The following is a 22914-nucleotide window of genomic DNA, read 5'->3' as shown; positions in this document are numbered from 1 at the left end:
GTATTGTTACAAGATTGGGAGTTTGGTGTGGATAATGTCTTTGGGTCCCCTTGTGATGTTCATGTATTAGTGTATATATGGTAAGTACTGTTTGTATAGGAGATACATGGTAAGTGGAATGAAAGAGGAGGGGGGAGTGAATGGGCAGTAGAATGCTGGATGATTGGCTGAGTGTTGAGAATGGCGGAGAGTATAAATGGAAGGATGACAGTTAAATCTGGGGGGAACGTGAGAGGGTTGTTTTGGTGGGTTTTTGAGAGGAGATTGTGTGGAGAGTTGGTGGATGTGAGGAGAGGGTGGAGTTCGGATTAATACTAAGACCAGTACCTCAGGAATAGATGAAACCATATGCTTAAGTGCCTTTATAAAGTAATCTTGTTATCTCTGTTATTTAATAAATATATTTGGTTTACCAAAGGCCTGATCCTTGGCTGGGGTTTCACAGACCAGAAGGGAGGGTAAGGTAAATACCAAGGCTGAAGAGTGACAAATGGTGGCAGCGGGGAAGGGAAGAATAACACCACAAGTATTCAGAGCAAACCAGAATTATCTGCATTGATACAAAGGGATTGGGACAGCTTAAGCACGCAGTCACAGAGGTAACCTGATTGAGAGAGACTCAGGCAGAGTCTCTGGGAATACTGGTTATAGGACGTGACTGGTGGTGCTGCCTAGCAGGGGGATCTGGTGAGGTCTATGCTAGAGCGGGGAGAGAAACCATAAAAAAGGACAGTCCGGACTGGTGGAGTCCCTGGTGGTGCCTAGTGACAGGCAGTAGCCACGAGCAGGTAGGAACCTGACAGGGAGAGCCAGGGAAGGGTGTCACACCCCTCCACGCCTGTAATTCTGTATTTGTATTTGGAAATTTAGCATTTGCAGTGGAAGGAACCTGCTGAACTGTCAAACCAGTTCCTTTGTTAAGGTAATGGGTACGGCTGAATCTGTCAAATACCCCAATTACATTTCTAAAGACTTGGTCGAGAAACAACTGGTTGGTGCTGCTCTGAGGATAATCCCCCCCCCTGAAGGTAGCCTGTGTATGTTTTTAGTCTGGTCTGGGGATGGGAAGCTGAAAAGAGACAGAGAGGCTGACTTGCTCGCTGGGATGAAATCAAAGCAAAGGCATGGGGGAGCCTCCCTAGAAACCTAATTCTTGGCAATCACTCATGACCGAGTAAGATTGTCTTCCAAAATATAGTCTTTAACAATGGATCTGTCTGAATCTGTACCCACCGCCGATGTACCAGACCATGACTAGGGGCTTCTGGATTTCACAGTCCTGTCCCCGTCACCATTTGCCAATCACCATGAGACTTTTGTTATGGAAGACGCCTGTGCGTGAATTTGTTTTATGTGGGGAGATCGGTGCACCACGATCAACACACAGTCTTGACAGAAAAAGGCTTTGATCCAATGGCATGGGTACCATGATGATTGGAAGTCCTTTATCTGCTGCAGCCTTCATCCGCCTTCACAGCCGTTGTAACATACATATTGTTATCCTCTGCCTGTTCTGCCATTGAGGACTTTCTTGAATCGTTCGTTGTCTGGTTCCCCTCCCTTGACCTTACCGCCATGGGTGACCCTGCTGGGAGTACATGACTCCCAACGGCATCGCTCACAGGGTTCATTGGAACACGCAAGCCTACTCACAAGGTGATTATCCAGCAAGGGGCCTAGAAACCTAATGGGGAAGTGAGATCTGTTGGAGTGTCAGTGCTTTGAGCCTTCCATTTTATGCTCAGGTTGCATATATACGTAAATAAACCATATATCCTAAAGACACCATTGTCTCTAGTGACCGAACCTGGGTAAGCACTGGAACCCCTGGAAACTTTCACCACGAGACTGGGGTATGCACAACAGTATCCAATGCTAGTCCTACTCAGAGTAGACCCACTGAAATTAATGAGCCTAGTTAGTCATGTCCATTAACTTCAATTGATCTACGCTGAGTAGAACTAGCATTGGATACAACCTCATATCTTTGAGTGCCAGAAGTTAGGGACATGTTTCTCTGGGGGTCTTAATGTCTTAGGGCAGAGCTAGATGTGCTTTGGTGCAAACCACACATTATGCTGGAGTTCTATGATTGGGACTCCTGTCGTTGATGCATGTGTGAGATCTGGATTGGGATGGGGGTAAGGTGGGTGATTCCCTGACTAAAATCTTCCTGAAGCCAATGGTGGCTGGTGGCTCCATGTCAGTGGGGCAGTGGAATCTGCTTTGGTTTAGAACCTTGAAAGTTCTTACTAAAACCCAGAATGGATTCCACTGCCCCACTGACATAGAGCCACCATTGGTTACTGCCTGCAGCTTTTAGCCCTGTTTTCCCCTTTCCAACTAATAGTTGCTCTTGGGATTGGGGCAGGGGAATTTGGATCATGGCTGGGGTATGGGGAAAACGATTGGCCCCACATTTCCTCTGCACCACAGCCCCATTTCAGATCTTCCCACTACACCCTGCCCCAGTGCAGCTGCTTTTTTTGACTGAAAACTTGCATTAGGAATAGTTGCAACTGCCAAATTTGTAGTTTGGCTCTAAGAGAGACACAGGTGTTGCTTCTCTAAAGGTGCTTCCAGACTGTTGCTATTTTGCGCGTGGGATTCAGTTTTTACCTGTAAGTTCAGGTTGCACAATTAAAGTGGATTTGGTGCTCTTGCACAATAAACCTTTTTTAAAAAAAAAAAATCAGGCTTTTTACAGTAAAGAAAGTGATGAAAAATACACTGGAAAGTGCAAGATAACAATGGCTCAATGCAACATCATATAATCTCTCTGCAAATGAGAATGAATGCTCAACAGTCTCCCTGCAAGCGTTGTGCAGACAAATCATGATAAATGTCAATGAACAGGTCACCTGGAAGCAACCTAAGTGTCTTTTCCCCTTTCTTTCTCGTAGCGTGTCTACAACACAATGTGCATCACATGTGCTGCAGCGTGCATTACAGGGAAGAGAGAACAGAGAGAGATGAACCAAGACAGCTCCATCCCCATTCACACATACAAGTCACTGGTGTGGAGTTGAACATCCCTGCATGTGTGAACCAGCCCAAAGGTTGTTTTTAGGGTAATACTTCAATAGTCATGGGCTGTTATTTCCTGCATATGTGAATACACAAAAAGCCTTGCTATGTGTAGAATGACTTTTTGGCTTTCTGTTCCATATTAAGGGAAGGGCTATAGCAGAGTTGTAGGGCACATGCTTTGCATGCAGAAGGCCCCAGGTTCAGTCTCTGGCATTTCCAAGTAGAACTGGGAAAAGCTTCTCTCTGAAGTGAGGAGCAGCTGCCATTCAGTGAAGGCCTGTAGCCCTCCGGATGTAGTTGGACTCCCAACTCCCATCAGCCCCAGCCAGCATGGGAGACAGGAAGATGGGAGCTGTGGTCCAACAATAACTGGAGGGTTGCAAGTTCCCCTTCCCAGGTATTGTAGACAATACTGAACTGGATGGACCAGTTGTCTGACTTCTGTATAGAGCAGTGAGCAGTGTCCTATATTCAAATGATATGCATGCACACAGAATCAGAATGTGAAATAATCAAAAGTCACTTTTAGTGTGTCACATTCTTTCATACCCTTAATCCTTCACTCAGTCATCAGTGACCTCAGTACATGATCCCTCCCCCCCACCCCCGATCCACATTTCTGCAGTTGCGGGCAAGCCTCTTCTCTCCTGAGATGGCTGGAAAATTTGGACTGGGGTCTATTATTTGTTTTCTTTGATTGAAAAAAATAAGACAATTTTGTCCAGAAAAGGCTAAATTCAGTATCTGGACTGGAGCTTGTGAAGAGTGGAGGGAGGAATAGCAGAAAGATGAATTCTGTTTTCCCACTAATCTTTTGGTATATGGGATTTTCACGGGACCTAAAGCTCCCATTTCATCTGGAGCCAGAAAAAGTAAGAAAGAAGAAAAATTGAAATTGTGCTCTGTGTGTGTGTGTGTGTGTGTGTGTGTGTGTGAGAGAGAGAGAGAGAGAGAGAGAGAGAGAGAGAGAGCAAGCATTGTAAGAGTTAGGAGGCATAGCTGGGGGAGGGTGAAAGAGTTGGCATGTTGCTGCAAGCAAGGACAGCTGTATTCTTCTATAGACACAATCAGGATGTGACATCACTGACGGGGAGACAAAAAGAAGAAGCAGAGTTTCTTTAATGAAAACTTCAGCAAGGGCTTCTTGTGTGGAATGCTTTATTCCTCAGCTTTTTGATAAGCCACTAGCAGTTTTAGAGAGACTGGAGGAAGACTTCTCCTTGGCCTTTGATGCAGAGGTGACAACTTTGATTTGGATCAGCTGTACAGTTGAGGGTGAGTATTTTTTTCTTTTCTCCCACAAAACAGTTTGATCAGAGCATTGCAAAGCTCCAGTTAAGCTCTCTCGGCGAATCTGCCTCTTCAGCGTGACGTTCTTCACAGCTATGCTGCGACTCATTTACAGCCCTTGTGGCCCCATTTAGAAAACTACTGGAGGCTGGATTTTCTGAACTCTTCAACCCTTATGCTGTCAGCAATGCGGTTGGGCAGGGAGAAAATTCTAGAAGGGTGACTGGGTTCTGTTAGCATGTTTGTGAGTATTTGCGATTAGCCACAACCTTGCTGGAGCCAGTTACTGGTGACAGAAGCAAATAGGAGCAGAGCAGCATTTTAGAGCAGAAAATATCCAACAGCAAGTTTGTCAGCACTATTAGGGACTTGTTGGTATTGGATTCCTGCCAGTTGCCACTTGGCAACGACACCAAGGAAACTGCAAGCACAATGTCCAATAAACTGTGTAGACTGACTGAATCATCACATAATTGTGTGTACTGAACACTGGTGCTTCTGTGTTTGAGATAGAGAATAGGCTGGCTACAACAACACACTATGTATGTGCTCTGGGGGAAAATTTCCCAATTGCAAGTCACTGTTCTGATGGCCTCAGGGATATCTATTGATTTGCTGAAGTGTTGCAGCAGACACTACAAACCAAGAGGCTATACATATTTTTATATAGGGCAGCCTTCCCTAACCTGGTGCCTTCCAGATGTTTTGGACTACAACTTCCATCAGCCCCAGCCAGCATAACCAATGATCAGAGATGGTAGGAGTTGTAGTCCAACACATCTGGAGGGCACCAGGTTAGGCAAAGCTAGTATAGGGCATGTGGGAGGGGAGGCACATTGTATGCTTGTAATCATCGACACTGGTCCCCATAATGACAAGGACAGTGCAGGTGGCAAAAATCAATACCAGCTGCGGACAGATGTTGGCACAAGGTTCTCCCATATCTCATCTAGTTTTTTTCATTTGGGTGCCTCTTGCTGAGCCAGTGGTCCCTAGTGCCAGGGCTCACCCACAGAATTTCTGTTGAATACCACAGCTAAGACCTACCATAATAGCGCTTCTGACCACGTGCAGAATGTCTTACTACTGAGAAATCAGAGCCTAACCTCACGCTTATAGTATTAAAATAGCACATCTGGAAGACAGGCTTGTGTCTATATCCAGAAATTTAGAGGTTCATTGAAGCAGGTGCTGGGTAGGTGCTGAGTTGATAGATGAGTGCCAAGCAAAAATATCATTTTTCATTGGGTGGCTACTGACTTATAGATGGTTTCTTTTAACAATCTGATTGTTAAACACAGACACTGAGAAAGTGTATGCACACTTTACCTGGTAGAAAGTCCCATTCAACACAGTGTGACTGAGTTCCAAGTAAGCATGCTGAAGATTGTGCTGTTAAGAGTTGCATATCTGTCTAATGTTCTTGCCCGGAGTAGATGTATTCTGGCTACTGTCTTTCTTGAGTGAACAGCAGATTTTGAGAGATTTTATCTGGAAACTGGATTAATGGAGATTGAGCCCAAAATGGCTCTCCTCAAAATTTTATTAGACCTTAGTCAAAGCCCACTAAATTTAGTATCTGCTCAGATTGTGACTGATGGCTTTGAATGCTGCCAGTCATGGAGCCGGGGAAGGAAGGAACAATATTTTCCAAAGAGCTACTCCCTAGGGACAATTTCTCATGTCCTGGGGCACGTCCCTCACTGCAGCCTTGCAAAAACACAGTTGTTATCAGTTATGCTGGCAACACATTTTTCAGTGTACAAAGTGCTTCACCATTCTTTTCTAATTCTTCCTCACAACTACTCCAGTGAGGTGGGTCAGGCTGGGAGACACTTGCTCCAAGGCCATCCACTGAATTTAGTGGGGCTTATTTCCAGGTAAGTGTACATAAGGTTTTCAGCCTGAATCTTCCCTATGCAGATACAAACCTTTATACACATCCTAGCTATGTAGGCTACCCCAATGCAGATGCCCATGCTCAACACATAGAAGTTGATTTGATTTATTAGACTTGTATATCACTTTACACTAAAAAAAAGTCTCAGAGTGATTTACAATGTATTTAATAAGATAAAATATAATAAAAACATCTTAAACAGGACTGTGGCACTCGGGAATGAGGGGATTCAGTGCCATTTCCCTGATGAAAATTCTACCCCAGAGTTGAATGAATGAATGTTTATTTCGGTCCATGACCAGCAAGCAAAATAAATACATACAAAAAACATAAAACACACATTTCCAAATCCATAAAATACATATTAAAATGGTAGGAACAGGGATTAAAATGATTAGACCAAGCTCTTTCTGCGGGCCATGGCCGCAACACAGAATCTAGATACCATATCAGTAATGAATGGGTCACGATCCTCAAGTAGAACGTGGAAGGAATTTTCTTCTAATATTCTAGCTCTTTTAAGAAGACACGGGGCAATGAACAAAGTACGTAAATCAGAGTAAAGGGCACAGTGCAATAATACATGTTCAACGGTTTCCACCGCACCAGAGTTACAAATACAAAATCATTCTGAATAAGGCACTCTCTTGTACTGCCCTTCCAATAAGGCTGAGGAAAGTACATTGTATCTTGCTAGAGTAAATGCCTTTCTATACTTAGGGATACACAGATTAAATAAATAGCCTGCCGAAGTAGGTACATTTACACTGACCCAAGTATTAGGGAAAGCTGCCAAATGAGCCAGATTATTTTGAAGTTCAATATCCCTAATACATTGTGAAATAAGATCTTTAGCCTTGAAGTACCCAAGATGTAATACTGCTGCATGAGAAAAACCAAGTGACTGGAGTTTGGAGATCACCGCAAGTTTCCATCTAGATTGGTAAGTATCAATGAGGGTTAGCGGAGCGAGTCCCACGGGAGAAAAAGTTAATTTTAGCCACAAATTCAACCTCTGGACCCAAGCCCTAGACTCAATCAGCAGGGTGTCTACTTCCCGGTGGAGAGCAACGTTTGGAACACAGCTTGGAAGACCTAAAATGGTCCTGATAAATTTAGATTGGACACATTCCAGAGGGGCATAATTACACTGGGAACATAGCTGGGTGCCATAAAGAAGTTGGGACACCACTCTAGCGTTGAACACCATCATAGCTGAGGGAATATGTTGGCCCCCATTAGAAAAGAATGCCAATAGCGCCCTAATACTTCTCTGAGCAGTTTCGACAACATTGCTCAAGTGGGGTTTCCAAGAGCCTGAGGAGTGGAAAATAATTCCCAAGTATCTAAACAGGGAAACTTATTCAATAGGGTGATCATTTAATAGCCAGCGATGTTTGAGCCTTTTGCGTGTAAATACTAAGATCTTAGACTTATCATAATTGAGTATTAGCTTTTCTGTCTTACAAAAAGAGGTAAGCGCTCTCAGAAGGCGTTGCAAGCCCACACATGTTAAGGACAGGAGGGCAGCATCGTCCGCATAGAGTAGAGTCAATAAAGGTCTACCCGCCAAAATGGGTGGGTGGGCATTTTCCTCTGCGAGATGTTTGATTAAGGGGTTAATATAAAAATTGAACAGCGAGGGAGCAAGTACACAGCCCTGCTTAACACCATTATGAGTTGGAATAGGAGCGGTTAACTGTCCTGCGCAGTTGCACCTAACTTTCAAATAGGTGTTCTCGTGTAGGCTGTTAATCAGAGACAAAAGTCGTCTGTCAATGTTATGCTCCATCAATTTATTCCAGAGTCTTTCCCTAGGAATCAGGTCAAATGTGGATTTAAAATCTATAAACGCTGCATACAGGGTTCCCCCAGAGGGGGACATGTATTTCTCCACAAGATGTTGTAATATCAGCCCCTGGTCAAGGGTAGAGCATCCCGCCCTGAAGCCGGCTTGTTCATCATCAAGGATCTTATGGATCTCAAGCCAGTCATAAAATTTCTCTAGCAAATGGCTGGCATACAGCTTGCTGATCACACTTAGCAAGCTAATTGGGCGATAGTTGGCAGGGTCCGAGCGTTTCCCTTTTTTGAAAACAGGAATTATAATGGCCAGTCTCCAATCATCAGGCAGGCAGGCAGATCGATCAATGTGCGTGAAGAGAGCAGCCAAAAGTGGAGCCCACCAGTCCACATTGTCTTTGAGAAGGTCTGGGGGGAGATTGTCACTACCTGGGGCCTTTCCCGGTTTAAGTTTGTTTATAAGCGAGACAATTTCTGATATTGAGACTGGGGGCCATTCAGGGAGCTTTTCCAGGTGGCTAACCAATTCACGAGTGGAATCTTTATTTTGGGATTTAGCAAAAATCACTTTAAAATGGGATTCCCAGACTGTGGGTGGAATATGAAAGTCCATAGCCGGAATGGAAGACTGACCGCCCCAAGAGACCAGTTTCCAAAAGGTAGATGAATCCCTCAGAGTTGCTATGTTCCTGTTACAGAAAAAAGGAGAGCTGGTTGTGAATAAATGCATCTCACTTCCAGTGTCAGAACCATCTAGGAGTCAAGTCCAAACACGAAGGCCCATAGTAAGGTGTTTTCACTGCTCCCTGCCCCTTTTCTGTGGTGATTTCTTCCATTGGAGGCTCAGTGGAGTCTGAGCACTAGCAGTTTTCAAACACATAATATAATATTGTTTTGCTTGTCTTTAATGGCTAAGCTAACTCAGATATGGCTATTTTTAATTTGTGACTATTTTGTATATATTATGTGTAATTAAATTTATTTTTTCAGTGCTGGTTTAAAGTGTCATTGGGGTAAGTTGCACATGTTATTGAAAGAGTATTTCAGGTCTATGAAAAATTTCAGCTGACCCCCCCCACCTCCCCACATCTCAGTATGGAATGAGCATCAAGCTCAGTTATACAATGAGAGACGTACAAATCAAAAGTTATATAGTGCTACTAGATCAACTTAAAATATCGGTAATTTTTCCCACCCAACCTCAACCCTTACTATTTATCATGAAAGTAATATTCCTTGAAGAAAAGAACTTCACAAGGAAAAACCTCAGCCTGATCCTATTCATGTCTATTTGGAGGTCACACTGATTTTGGGGTGTGTGTGTGTGTGTCTTACTCCCTATGAAGTGTGCATAACATAGAGCCTTGAATGAACTGTATGGTCCAGCAGCGAGGAACCTAGAGTCCTCCAGATTTTGAACTACAACTCCCATAATCCCTGACTATGCAGGCTGGGGCTGATGGGAATTGGAGTCTAACAATATCTGGACGGCCACAGGTTGCCTTTCCCTAGTACAGTCACTATATCCCATTCAAGGTAGTGTTTCTGACTCGTTTAGAACGTGAAGGAGCCCTGCATTCAGGAAGTGCAAGTTTTTCCAGCACTGTAACAGTCTGAAGAAGCTGCATCTGTGGGACATGTGTCTTTCACAGAGATCTCAGTGGTCTTACATCTGATATCTTCAGAGCATCCGTAGTATTAGTTGGGATGTCATGCAACACAAAATTAACCTAAGAGTCTCCATATTGATCAGAGGTTGTGTTTTACAATGCAGGGAAGTAGTCTTAGGTTCCTGACAGAGCCAGAATAATCCCTAGCACTTTTTTGTTATTTGCCATGAATATTGCTTTCTCCTGCAGCTCCTGTTTCAAGACTTATTGTCAAGCAAGTAGAGTTGGCTTCACTTACCTATACTCTCCAGCCTCTCTCTTCTCTGACAGCCATTTCCTTGGAACAAGCTCTGGAATTTTCCATAGTATTTAGATAACTGAATTGGAGATTCCTGGAAAGCAGACGCTTGAGAGTGAATCTTACATCATCAATAGCTGAAAGTAAGCCTGTAGTTAAATCACTACCCTAGTCCTCTGCTATATTTTCTTTCTGTATAGAATAGTCAGTTTCAACATTTGTTTGGCATTGGCAATTGTTATTTAAATAGCGGAATGATAGTTAATAGTTGATATGCAGTGGTATTTAATAGTTGATGCTAATACAATATTTGAGAATTGGTGTTGGAGCTCTGCCAGTATTCCATAGATGTAATTTGATATTTGAAGCTGATATTAGATAGCATTTGATCAGCGATGCTATTTGATATTATGCTTTTGATATCTGTCTCCTGGAACCTTTACTGTCTTGATGATCTTTCTTGAACTGTGATGTTCAATGCTATTAAATGATATTTTAATGATATTAAAAACCAATTTAAAAATAACCTAAGAAGTAAGAGTTTGTTTATTCTTCACTTATTATGATGAGTACAGCAGGATTGGGTGCTTATTGATAAAGAGTGAAATAAAGACATAACTTAAAATGATCTAAAAAATGACTACTCTAAGTTACCCTTTACCCTTTTATTTTTTCATTATTCTCACAATTATAGTGGCTTCCTTCTATTTCTTGAGTACTTGATGGCAAAGGATGAAAATAGCCCTAGAGGAATAGAAATATTGCTATGTACAGTTAGCTACCTGGCTGGCTGGCTACCTAGACTGTAACTCAAGTCTAATTTCTGATTTTCCCAATATATGCAGCTTAACATGAGGCCTTTTCAGGGTTTCTGGAAAATCAACACAGCAACCATAAAAAAAAACCCAATTACTTTCCAAAATTAGTTTCCTATTGCTTCATGGGTCCTTTATATAGTAGCCAATTAAAAGTTTTCCCTTGACTGTCCAACAGGAAGAAAAATCTAAAGGTCAGGAACAAGACTAGAAGGAGGGACTCTCAAGGAGTCTTTACACACCCTAAAGTGTTTATCTTCTCTCTGCCCTTCCTTTAACTTGTAGTATGGGCAGGTTTGTATTTTGTGTGGAATCTAAAACTGAGATGCCTAATGCAGCATACAGCCAAGCTCAGGAGCTTACTGTCATTACCAAAGAAGTTCAGTTCATGAAGAATAAGACCACAGGGATAAACCACAGATGAAAGAAGACTGTAGCCACAGGTAAAGTCAATCTTTTGAGTCTGGTATTCCTGGGGATCTGTCAAGAAAGGATGACAATTTAATAGATTAAACTTCATTCATGTAAGTTAACACACACTCTGGATGGAGGAGGAGTGAGGGGGAAGGTCACTGCCTTTCCCTTCTTCTGGCCTGGCTTTCACATCCTCTTCAACTGCGAGAACGGGATTGGCTGGCACTGTGCACCTCCCCCCAAAGGCCCCACCTAGAAATGTGGCTACCCCACCTAACAAGGAAGATTTGCTGGCATACAACCCCAAGGTTGCCCACTGGAGCTGTGCTTCCCAAACGCTTTCTCCCGTGGACCATGTGAAAATTGCTGAGAGTCTTGGCGAACCACTTTTCTGCCTGTTGCAGCAACTGTAATGTACTGTGCTAAATGCTGTATTGATTTTTAATTGCATTTTTATTGCTTCTTTTATTTCTTATGTTGTCTTTTGTTGTATTGCTATTTGAATTCCATAGAATTCCAGTTGTAAGTATTCTTCTTCACACACATTCTGTGGACCACCTAAATGAAACTCATGGACCACCGGTAGTCCATGGACTACAGTTGGGGAAGTGTGTTGCCTTTAGGCTGAAAATGTTTTCCCATCTCTTCTTGCAAGTGTGGATGGGGAAGGAAACAGCACGCCTGCAATATGGAAGGCTTTGAATTAAGAAGTCCATTTGTGGGCCCACGAGTGCAGAACCACTGCCCTCTGGAATGGAGGAATTGTTCTTGCTTTCATTTTGGAAGGGTTGTAAAGCCTCCCAATCAGGTCTTTGGATTTCTCCCTAGAGGGAATTTCGTTGTTGTTGCTGTTGTAAACCTTCCATCTTCCTTCTTTTGTTATGTTTTAATCATTTTAAAGCTTTGCATTAACTCCTTTTTGTTATTGTAAGATGTTCTGAACACATGCTGAAAAAGCAGATATGCATAATAAAAAATCAGCAAAGTTCATCTATATTTTCTATAAAGGACTTAATTTGACTGGGAGCTCCTTAGAACTCAACCCTGGGAGCTCTTTTAACGCCACCAGGACAGAGTCCTGAAAATGTTTGTTAGGGGAATGTGCCTCTGAGCATATGCTGAAAGCCTTTCCTTCAATGCTGTGTAAACCAGCCTTGCCTCCTTTATCTGGAGTTAGGGGCAAGGCTTTCAAGATAGAGGCCAGGATTTCCAGACAGACACAGAAGCCCACACTCCTTTTTGTTGTTTGTTGACCAAGAGGCTAATCAATAGTGATTCAGAAGAACCCTAGGGCCCAAACAGAGAATTGTGAATTGTGTAGCCATGATGCCTCCATTTACTGTGATCAAGGGCAAGAGCAAGAATAAACATAGTCATTATTGTTGATTTGCTGGTTTCATTTTAATTTTCTTAGTTTTTCTTTTACTTTTTGTTATACGTATTCTTGTCTTTTGTGTTAGACCTTTCCAAGTGGTTTTTAATTATTTGTGTGTTTTTCTTTGATTTGGAAAGTCTTCATAAATCTTTATACAAATCATCTTTGCTCAGAGCTATATTGACTCGGTGGAGAGGAAGGGTCATATATTTGTTACACTCAGACCACCCCCCCCAGAACAGCAAGACTGACAATTAGATGACTGCTCTTCGCATGGCAGCTCGTGATTCAAAAGCATGCTGACATCTGCGTGTACCTGTATTTTCTCCCTGGTGGGGCTAATAGCAGCTTTAAAGGCATGGAAAGGGTTAAATGCTCCCAGCACCACTGCTCTGGGCAATATTGGTGACCCAATGGATGATTTTGACATCCAGTCAGATCTTGCACATCACATCTGTTCTGCTCTCAGTATGGGGGACTGCAGAGATCATTGTGAGGTGGAAAGAAAATCAATTGTGTTATTCAAGTTTCAGATGCTGGGATTTTAAAAGTACTTGACTGGTTGGATTGTCTTCCCCCAACCTCCCCATATGAGTGTATATTTATATTCCTAACTATATTCTCATTATCTGGCAGTTGGAGAAATGATCAAAGGTGTAATTTCCCAGTGGCGGTAAATAATCTAAAAAAGGATTATCATAGTGATAATGAATGCACCAGCATGACCGGATTTTAGAGCTATACTCAAGATACTTGAAGGGCTTTAGGATCTGGTAGAAGCCCCACTGTGCTAGCAAAACACAAAATAACTCTTGGGTGTTTTTACACTTTTTTAAAAAATTCTGGTTGTGTATTTTCCCCATCCCCTCCTAGACTGAGCACACACTGGATACAGTGGCTGTGATGGCATCATAGTGAGGGCATATCTCCACCCCTTCAGCATCATGAGGAAGAGCATAAGAAGAACCCTGCTGGATCAGGCCAAAGGCTCATCTAGACAAGTATCCTGTTTGCACAGTGGCCAACCAAATTCCTTTGGGAAGCTCATAATACTTTGCCTAAGATCCATTAAGTTTGTGTCTTCTTGAAAACTGAAGTTGTTAATACACACTCAAGGCTATGGTGGCATTTTTAATGTGGGAGTGGAGACTTAACTAGGGTCAGACCAGGATTTGTAGTGAAGAACAGATTTTGGTTCTTTTGGGAAAGTATAGGTCGGTTTGGAGATTTTACAGTATAAAGAGCTGGTGCTGGGCATGATGGTTATCACTTTCCATAGTGAAAAGTTCCAATTTGGGTAGCCATAGTGCAATTTTACGAGACCAAAAAGCGTACAGGACATGGCTTGGAAGCCAACATGAAAAGGCTGGACTGAGAGGAGGAGAAGCTCATCTTGACTTTCAGCATTTTGAGAAGGACCCAAGTAACCACAAAAGATATTCAGGACCATCCTTTCTGCCTAGTTCCCCAAATTCCTATTTTGCAGTAGAATACAGTGGTGCAGTTAGGTAATTTTAGACTCTGGACCTTCACATCTAGAGCATCACACAAGTTCCCCACCCCAATGTAAGAAAATTGTGTGTGGAGTACCACTGAGATAAGGGTTATAAAATCTTTGCACACTTAAAAAGGAGCTTGAGCAACTATTCATAATAACTTTTGCCTGTACTGAAGCTGAGAGAAGGTGGAAACGCAGAAATTATTTCCCCACTGAAACAATGACCCCAAATGGTGTCCCAAATGAGCATAGAATGAAGAACAGTAGTGAAGCAGCAGTAAGGAAACAAGTGTTTAGTGCCAATGTGTTTCCTCTAGATAAATGCCTTAACTGATACTTGACAGCTGTCTCCGCTGTGCTGATGCCCTCAATCCAAATCTGGGTATACAAGATAATGCCTGAACTGAAGTGGGCCTGAAGCTTTGTTACTGAAACACAATTCAAGTTTTCTGTAGGATGACAGAACTTGAGGTGTTAAGGAGATGCTTGTACTGAGGGCTGCTTCATATATTATTACCCAAGTACAGGATCTATAACACACACACACCATAGTAAATGGTGTCCAAGTACAGAATGTGCTTTTTCCGTCAAATTATATATGAATAAGAATTGGGAAAAGTTCAAGCCTCTGATCTTACTATTTTAAAGGGGAAAACAATGTTTTATGGCATGATGCACAAGGCTGTCCTTTATAACACCCATAAGAACTCAAGAGAAGCCCTTTGAAACAAAAATGACTAGGAAAATTATGGAATAATCTGTTAGTCAAATTGTCAGCATTCTGTAAATCTTTGAATGCATTTATACCTGTTGATGAAATCTGGAGCCCAGAAGTTTGTTTTTTTTATAAAGAACACTTTGTGACTAGGTAATGACCAACTCAACTGGTTAAACCCCTTACAGAGAATAATTTTTCTGCCTGCAGATGTGTTTTATAGAAAGGTGGTTTTTATATAGGGCTAAATCCAACAAAGTCATTGCACTAGTGCAGGTGTGGGGAACCTTTGGACCTCCAGATGTTGCTGAACATGGCTAATGGCGAGGGTTGATTGGAGTCAGAGGAGGGCCGGGATCTCTTCTCGATCCTCCCAGAGTGCAGGACATGGAATAATGGGCTCAAGTTGCAGGAAGCCAGTTTTCGACTGGACATCAGGAAAAATTCCTAACTGTTAGAGCAGCCTTTCCCAACCAGTGTGCCTCCAGATGTTGTTGGACCACAATTCCCATCTTTCCTCACCATTAGCAATGCTGGCTGAGACTGATGGGAGATGTAGTCCAACAACATCTGGAGGCACACTGGTTGGGAAAGGCTGTGTTAGAGCCATACAACAATGGAACCAATTACCTAGAGAGGTAGTGGGCTCTCTGACACTGTGCTCCTACCTCGAGAATCGTCTCCAGAAGTTGGTGCTTGGGGAGCATTACTCTAATCCCTGGGTACTCCAATATGGGGTCCCGCAGGGTTCGGTTCTGTCCCCCATGCTTTTTAATATCTATATGAAGCCGCTGGGCGAGGTCATTAGGAGATTTGGAGTGCGTTTCCAGCAATATGCTGATGATACGCAGCTCTACTTCTCCTTTTCATCTTCTTCAGGTGAGGCTGTTGATGTACTAAACCACTGCCTGGCCGCGATAATGGACTGGATGAGAGCTAATAAACTGAGACTCAATCCTGACAAGACTGAGATGCTGTTGGTGGGGGAGCTCTCTGCCCAGATGGCTGATGTCCGACCTGCCCTTGATGGGGTTACACTCCCCCTAAAGGAGCAGGTCCGTAGTTTGGGGGTCTTATTAGATCCGCTCCTGTCTCTGGAGGCTCAGGTAGCCTCGGTGGCACGGAACGTGTTCTACCAGCTTCGGCTGGTAGCCCAACTACGACCCTATCTGGACAGGGAGAACCTTGCCACAGTTATCCATGCTCTGGTAACCTCTAGATTGGACTACTGTAATGCACTCTACGTAGGGTTACCTCTGAAGACGGTTTGGAAACTTCAGCTGGTGCAGAATGCTGTGGCCAGAGTTCTTACTGGGATTAAAAAATATGATCATATAACCCCTGTCCTGGCCCACCTGCACTGGCTACCAATATGTTTCCGGGCCAGATTCAAAGTGTTGGTTCTTACCTATAAAGCCCTTAACGGCATTGGACCGCAATACCTGGTGGAACGCCTCTCCCGCTATATACCTGCCCGTTCACTACGTTTGACATCGAAGGCCCCTCTCCGGGTTCCAACGCATATGGAGGCCCGGAGAGTAATAACCAGAACTAGGGCCTTCTCAGTGGTGGCCCCCGAGCTATGGAACGCCCTCCCTGATGAGATATGCCTGGCGCCTTCTTTGTTATCCTTTCGGCGCCAGGTAAAGACCTACCTCTTTGCTCAGGCATTTTAATTTAATTTTATTTAATTTGTCTTTGTCTTGATTTTGTTTCTATATTTTACAGTGTATTGTTATCATGTTTATTGTATTTTAATCTGTTTTTACCTTTTGTACACCGCCCTGAGAGCTAGAAAGCTATAGGGCGGTTTAGAAATCTAATAAAATAAAAAATAAAAAATAAATAGGCCCCTTCTAACTCTACGATTCTGTGATTCTATGAGTATGGAGTTGTAGTCCAGCAACATTGGGCTGTGTGTGTGTGTGTGTGTGTGTGTGTGTGTTTCAGCTTCTCTGTGTTTTGATACTTGTATCAAATAAAGGTAACTTTAAAAAAGACACAGACTCTTCTCCTGGATTACTGTGTAATGCAGCCTGCCGTAGGCAGATGCCAAATCACATTCCTGCTTTTTGAGCACGGTGTCTGTGTGTGCAATCCACCCAATGCTGCTCCTTTTTCACAGCTGAATAAGAACAGTGCCTGCTGGTCTTTGTGCTTAAAGTCTTCCCATGGCTCAAAACTTACTTGCTTCCTCTCCTGGGACACCATTGAACTTGAAGCCGAAGTTCACGAGTCTTTTTAAATATAATTCACTGCAAAGAAGCATTATAAACTGAGAGACCCAAAACTATGTGAACTGCCAAACATCTGTATTCCCAGTAGATATGGAGGGAATGGCTGCACTAGTGACAAAGTGAAAGAAATGTTTTCTTCTTAGGTTAAAAAATACCACAGCTGCTGAGGAAATCCCTCCTCTTCCCTCAAGAAGGATCAGTGTATTTTTAGAACTGCTTTGAGGTGTCACTTTGATATGCCCTTCTGTTTTAAAAGAGTTTCTGTGCAATGGCTTGGAGATAATAAGAGCTTTTTCCATTTTCATTGGGTAATCACCTTGGGAGCACTAATTACTGAAGATGAATGATTCTGATTTTGGTGAGGGAAGGGGGGGCAAACATTTGGTTCAGGAACTGAGGCTGATAACAGTGTAACTTTGTAGGTCAAAGAGAAATGTGTGGATTATTAGAAGGAACACAATATATAGGTTGACATATTTGATATAGCAAGTTGGCTGGTAACTTGCTTTGCTGCTCCTATGGTTGAATTTTTATTTTTGTCTCTCCACATATAATGTACATAACTTGATAGGCTGAGTTTCAAAAAGTGGCATCTGTATTAAGCTGGCATGACTTTGGTTCCATAAGATGGAAGTGTTTGGTAGATGTCTTTTTGTTGTTGTTATAACACATAATTCCTTCCCAAAAGAGATTCTGGCCTTTTTGAATTGCCATTCATTATGCCATACACTCAGGAAGCATTCATGTTCTCATCCTCTGATGGCATTGCTGGCTTACCAGGAGGAACATAGGAAACTGCCTTATACTGAGTTGGGTCATTGGCCCATCTAGCTCCCTATTGACTTTCTACAATGACTCGCAGTGACTCTCCAGCATTTCAGGCAGGGTTCTCTCCCAGACCTACCTGGAGATGCCGGGGATTGAACCTGGGACCTTCTGCATGCAAAGAAGATGCTCTACCACTGAGCTATGGCCCTTCCCCATAAGTTGTGTTGCAAATTGTGCAGATCCAGGGCTTCTAATGGTGCATTTGCACTGCACCAAGCTGGCCACTTGTGCTTTTTCCCAGTAAGCAGCAATGATGCAACCAGCCAGTGGTCAGGTGAGCGCCACGGCCCTTCAGTGCCATCCGCTACTGGACTTGCATGCACAGAGGACTTCCTTGGCACCCACAGGGTCCCATCCCCCTGCTGAAATTAGCTTTGAAAGAAGCATTCTATTGTACCCAGTGGAATAGACTGTGGTGTGTGCTTGGTTGTGGTGTGCATGTGTGGTGCCCACAACAGTTTCTCCAGGTTTCAAATGGGCCCATGGCCCAGAATGGTTGCCAATCCCTGGTGTAGATGCTACAGTTCATTTTTGTGTGGATGCTACGGTTGGTTTCCAGATGTATTTGGTTTTGTTCACTGAGATAGGCATTGTAAAACAATGTTGTTATGTTTTTAGTCTATTGCTGTTTTAATTGTTTAAAAATATGTTTGTTTTTAACTGTTTTTGTAAACTGCTTAGAGGTTTTCTACAATCAAAAAGTATATAAATTTTGTTAAATAAATAATTGATTTAAATACTTTGTGTCCATTTTATCTTTCAGGAATCATCCTTAATTTTTCTGCTTTGTTTGTTTGTTTTTGGCCTTTGGAAAGACAGCAGCCTTGTCATCACCCTGGCTGGTTCCAGCCCAGAATGGCTTTGTGCCTTAAGCAAGTTTTTAACAAAGACAAAACATTTCGTCCCCGGAAGAAATTTGAGCCAGGAACCCAGCGCTTTGAACTGTACAAGAAAGCCCAAGCCTCTCTGAAATCAGGACTAGACCTGAAGGCTGTGGTCCAGTTGCCCCCAGGGGAGAACATCAATGACTGGATTGCCGTGCACCTTGTGGACTTCTTCAACAGAATAAATCTCATCTATGGGACCATGTCAGAATTCTGTACTGAGAAAAGCTGTCCCATCATGTCAGGTGGGCTCAAGTATGAGTACCGGTGGCAGGATGACTACCGATATAAGAGGCCTACCAAGCTGTCAGCGCCCCAGTATATGTGCATGTTGATGGACTGGATTGAGACACTAATTAACAACGAGGACATCTTTCCTACCAGGATAGGTAAGTAGGCAATAGCTGCTACATAGGAAGTTGCCATATCCCAGGTTGATCTAGCCCAGACTATTGTCAATACTTAACTGGCAGTGGCTGTCTAGGGTCTCAGGCAAAGGTCTTTCTTTCCATCTGCTACTTGATCCTTTTTACAAGAGATGCCAGGGATTGCACTTGGGACCTTCTGCATGCAAAGCATGTGCTCTGCCACTGGGATATGGCAGTGTTGGCTGGCACCCACTGGGACTGGTAGAGCGGAAAGTAGGGAGACCAACAGTAGATGGCACCAGAGCCAATGACAGGCACAGCCAACTCATTCTTGTTTTCTCCCCATCTTTCTCCCTGCTGAGTTCTACAAGGGCAACACTGAGTAAGGAGGAGGAAGCTGATAGCCAGTTGCCACCCCCTGAACTGGTTGTAGGTAAGAAGACAGTCAGGTGGAGGTTGGCTGAGAGGAGATAGGGCAAATGAGGCACTGCCCTGCAAATTTCAAGTTCATGAGACTCCATTATGCCCTCTCCCCATTCTTTCAAAAGACGTAAGACTGGTCTAAGACTTGTTGCCACCACCAAGAGCCTGTACTGCATTCAGTGAAGGCTGCACCCTTGTGCACACGTACCTAGTTGTAAACCCCACTAAACTCAGTGGAACTTGCTTCCAAGTAAGTATGTTTTTGAATGCCCTTAGTAATTGGGTTTTACACAATGCTTTAGCCATCGGGCAAAGGAGCGGCTGTTTTTCAAATATTAACAAGAGGCTGTCTACGGGTCATTGTAAGATGAAGCAATTCTGCAGGGTAAATTTGCATGGTTGTTATCCTGCTGCAAATTGTGGAATGTGACATCTAAAGCAGGTAGCAAGACTTTCCACAGAAACTTATTTCCCAGTTTCTCGCAGAATTGGGTTTCTTTTTTAAAAATTCTAGTCCTCATGGCTTTGAGGGGAAAACAGAGAAAAGAAAGGGTAACATAACCCTTCTATCCTTCTGGATGTGACTTCTACTGATACAGGGGACATTTTCTGGGACAGCTCCCTGAGCCGCCCTAGGAGTGTTAGGACACAGCTTGGAAGAGCAGATATGCTGTGGCCAGGAGAAAGGAATGCATTAGAATGATTGTGCTGATTATGGCAAAAACTCTTTTACTAATATGTGCCTAATCATTGTGCTGCCAAAATCTACCATGGAAGACAAGAGCAAGGCTATCTTCCCCTTGTTCTTTGCTTCCACTGTTCCATGGGTGGGTTTCTAGTTGCTCATCTGCTGTGCCTACTGGCCTGTGTGTGCTGTTGGTTAACGCCAGATTGGTACACAAGAAGACCACACTCATCCACAATTTGATCATGGATGAGGGTGCTGATTTTGTGTGCATTACTGAGACCTGGGTGAGTGGGCTGGGAGGAGTTGCTCTGACCCAGCTTTGACCACTGGGATACTCAGTGCAACACCTGCACAAGCTGCAGGGGTGGGGGGAGGGGTTGCTGTGGTCTACAGAACTTTTGTCTCTGTCCCCAGGAAACTATTCTGTCTTGGTGTTGCCTGTGAGGGCCTGCACCTAGTGTCCAGCCAAGGAGACAGTAAACAAGGGTTGCTGCTGGTGTACCACGAATCCTGCTGCCTAGCAGCTTCTTTGACTGAGCTGGTGGGGGCAATCTTAGCTGTGGTGTTGGAGGAGCCCAGAACAATAGTCCTCTAGTGTTCTGGCTTGGGATTTCATGGCCTCCATGGCAACCATGAGGCTGTCTCAAGTTGTCACTGGTCCGACGCATAGGGCAGGGGAACACCTTCGACTTGGTTTTTGCTCCAGCTGGAACAGGCTGGAGGATGGCTACAACGCAAGTGGTGAAAGATGTGCTGTGAAGCTGATCGGGCACAAGTTAAACACAGTGCCTGCTGCGTGGCAGTGAGGGCGGTGAAGAAGGCCCACTTCTCTGCCTCCATTACATCCTCAAGTAGCCCTCCAGCGGAGCTTCATTGTATTTTCAGGGGTCTGTTGACATCAACTCTAGGAAATGGAGTTTTAGACTTTTCGGAGGCCCACTGTGAATTGTTTGCAAGGCACTTTGAGGGTAACTTTGCTCACCTCTGTATAAGCTTGATGCCCCATCCACATTCACTGTAGTCCCCAGTGAGGTGTCCAGTGTAACATCTGCTGCAACTTCTTAGGATCAGTTTCACTTTATGTGGCCTGATGAGGTGGACAAGATGCTTGTGACAATGTGGCCAGCAATGTGTCCTCTTGACCCTTGCCCTTCTTGGCTTATTAAAACTTGCCCAGGGGGTATGACTAAGTCGATCCAGGGTGTGGTCAACATTTCTTTGTGGAAGGGAGTAGTCCCAGCCATCCTGAAAGAGGTGGTGATCTGACTACTCATGAAAAAGCCCACCCTGGACCCATTGGTTTGTAACAACTACTCTCTGGTTGCAAATACCCCCTTTTTAGGGAAAATGATCAAGAGGGTTGTGGCTCAGCAATTGCAAGTAGTCTTGGGTGAAACGGATTATCTTGACCCATCCCAGTCTGGGTTCAGGCCCGGTTATGGGACTGAATCAACCTTGGTCGCCCTGATAGGTGACATTTATTGAGAGGACAGGGGGAGTGTGACCCTGTTATTCTTACTTGATCTCTTTTTGGCTTTTGATACAATTGACCATGGTATCCTTCTGGGCCGACTTGATGAGATGGGTATCGGAGGCACTGTTTTACAGTTGTTCTGATCCTACCTTCAGGGTCATTTTCAGAGAATAGCATTGGGTGATTGTCTTTCGGGCCCCTGGCAGTTGTGCTGTGGGGTACCACAGGGTACCGTCTTGTCTTCAATGCTGTTTAATGTCCATATGAAGCCCTCATCAGGAGATTTGGGGTGAGGTGTCAGCAGTACACTGATGATATCCAGCTCTATTTCTCTGTAATATCTGGATCAGGAGAGGCCATCCAAGCCCTGGACCGGTGCCTGGACTCAGTGGTGGGCTGGATGAGGGCCAATAAACTGATTCTGAATCCTAGCAAGATGGAGACATCCTGAGTTCAGATAATTGGTCAATTGCCTGCTTTGGATGGACTCATGCTCCCTCTAAAAGAACAGGTTCGTAGTCTGGGGATGCTCCTGAATACATCTTTGTCGCTAGAGGCCCAGGTGACCTTAGTGGCTAGGAGTGCTTTTTACCAGCTTCAGCTGATAAGAAGCTGTGGCCATTTCTGGACCGGGATAGCCTGACTGCTGTTGTCCATGCTCTGCACTGGTAAACTCCAGGTGGAATTACTGTAGTGTGCTCTAGGTTGCTCCAGAAGCTTCAGCTGGTGCAAAATGTGGTGGTACGAACGTATCACTTGCTGCCAACATATCACTTGCTGTCAGAGCTTGGAAAAGTTACTTTTTTGAACTACAACTCTCATCAGCCCCAGCCAGCATGGCCACTGGATTGGGCTAATGGGAGTTGTAGTTCAAAATAGTAACTTTTCCAAGCTCTGTGCTGTCCATTAGCTACCAGGCCAAGTTCAAGGTTCTGGTTTTGATATATAATGCCCTATACAGCTTGAGAACAGGATACATGAAAGATCATATTACCCCTTACATACCCAGTTATTCACTATGCTCTGCAGGTGAGGGCCTCCTGAAGATACCATCTTATCAGGGGGTCTGTTCCACACAACATAGGAAGCGGATCTTTAACATTGTGGCATCTACCCCTTGGAATTCCCTCCTCTTAAATATTAGACAGGTGCCATCTCTGTTATCATTTTGGTGCCTACTGAAGACCTTCCTCTTTCAACAAACCTTTTAAGTAGAGAGCTTCATCTGTGTTGGAATTGCTTTTTAAGATGTTTTTAAAGCTGG

General features: G+C 43.8%; 1 protein-coding gene across 4 annotated transcripts in view; it reads left to right on the top strand.

The window, feature by feature from the left end:
- MOB3C (MOB kinase activator 3C) overlaps positions 1–22914 on the top strand; it is a 47015-nt gene that overhangs the window by 3428 nt on the left and 20673 nt on the right. The window contains exons 1-4 of one of the 4 annotated variants that reach the window (XM_061632883.1): positions 2933–3059; positions 4200–4305; positions 9883–10074; positions 18577–19086. In XM_061632883.1, coding sequence (XP_061488867.1) covers positions 18669–19086 — 418 coding nt within the window. In that variant the 5' untranslated portion in view covers positions 2933–3059; positions 4200–4305; positions 9883–10074; positions 18577–18668. Of the gene's footprint in view, positions 1–2932; positions 3072–3978; positions 4306–9882; positions 10075–18576; positions 19087–22914 lie in introns of those variants that run through there. The other 3 variants (XM_061632882.1, XM_061632881.1, XM_061632884.1) reach the window with 3 other exon arrangements.

Source organism: Rhineura floridana, chromosome 6 (genome assembly GCF_030035675.1).
Source record: "Rhineura floridana isolate rRhiFlo1 chromosome 6, rRhiFlo1.hap2, whole genome shotgun sequence".
NCBI classification, from domain to species: domain Eukaryota; kingdom Metazoa; phylum Chordata; class Lepidosauria; order Squamata; family Rhineuridae; genus Rhineura; species Rhineura floridana.
The sequence above is the reverse complement of the archived record's forward strand: the minus strand, read 5'-3'. Positions and strand labels throughout refer to the sequence as shown.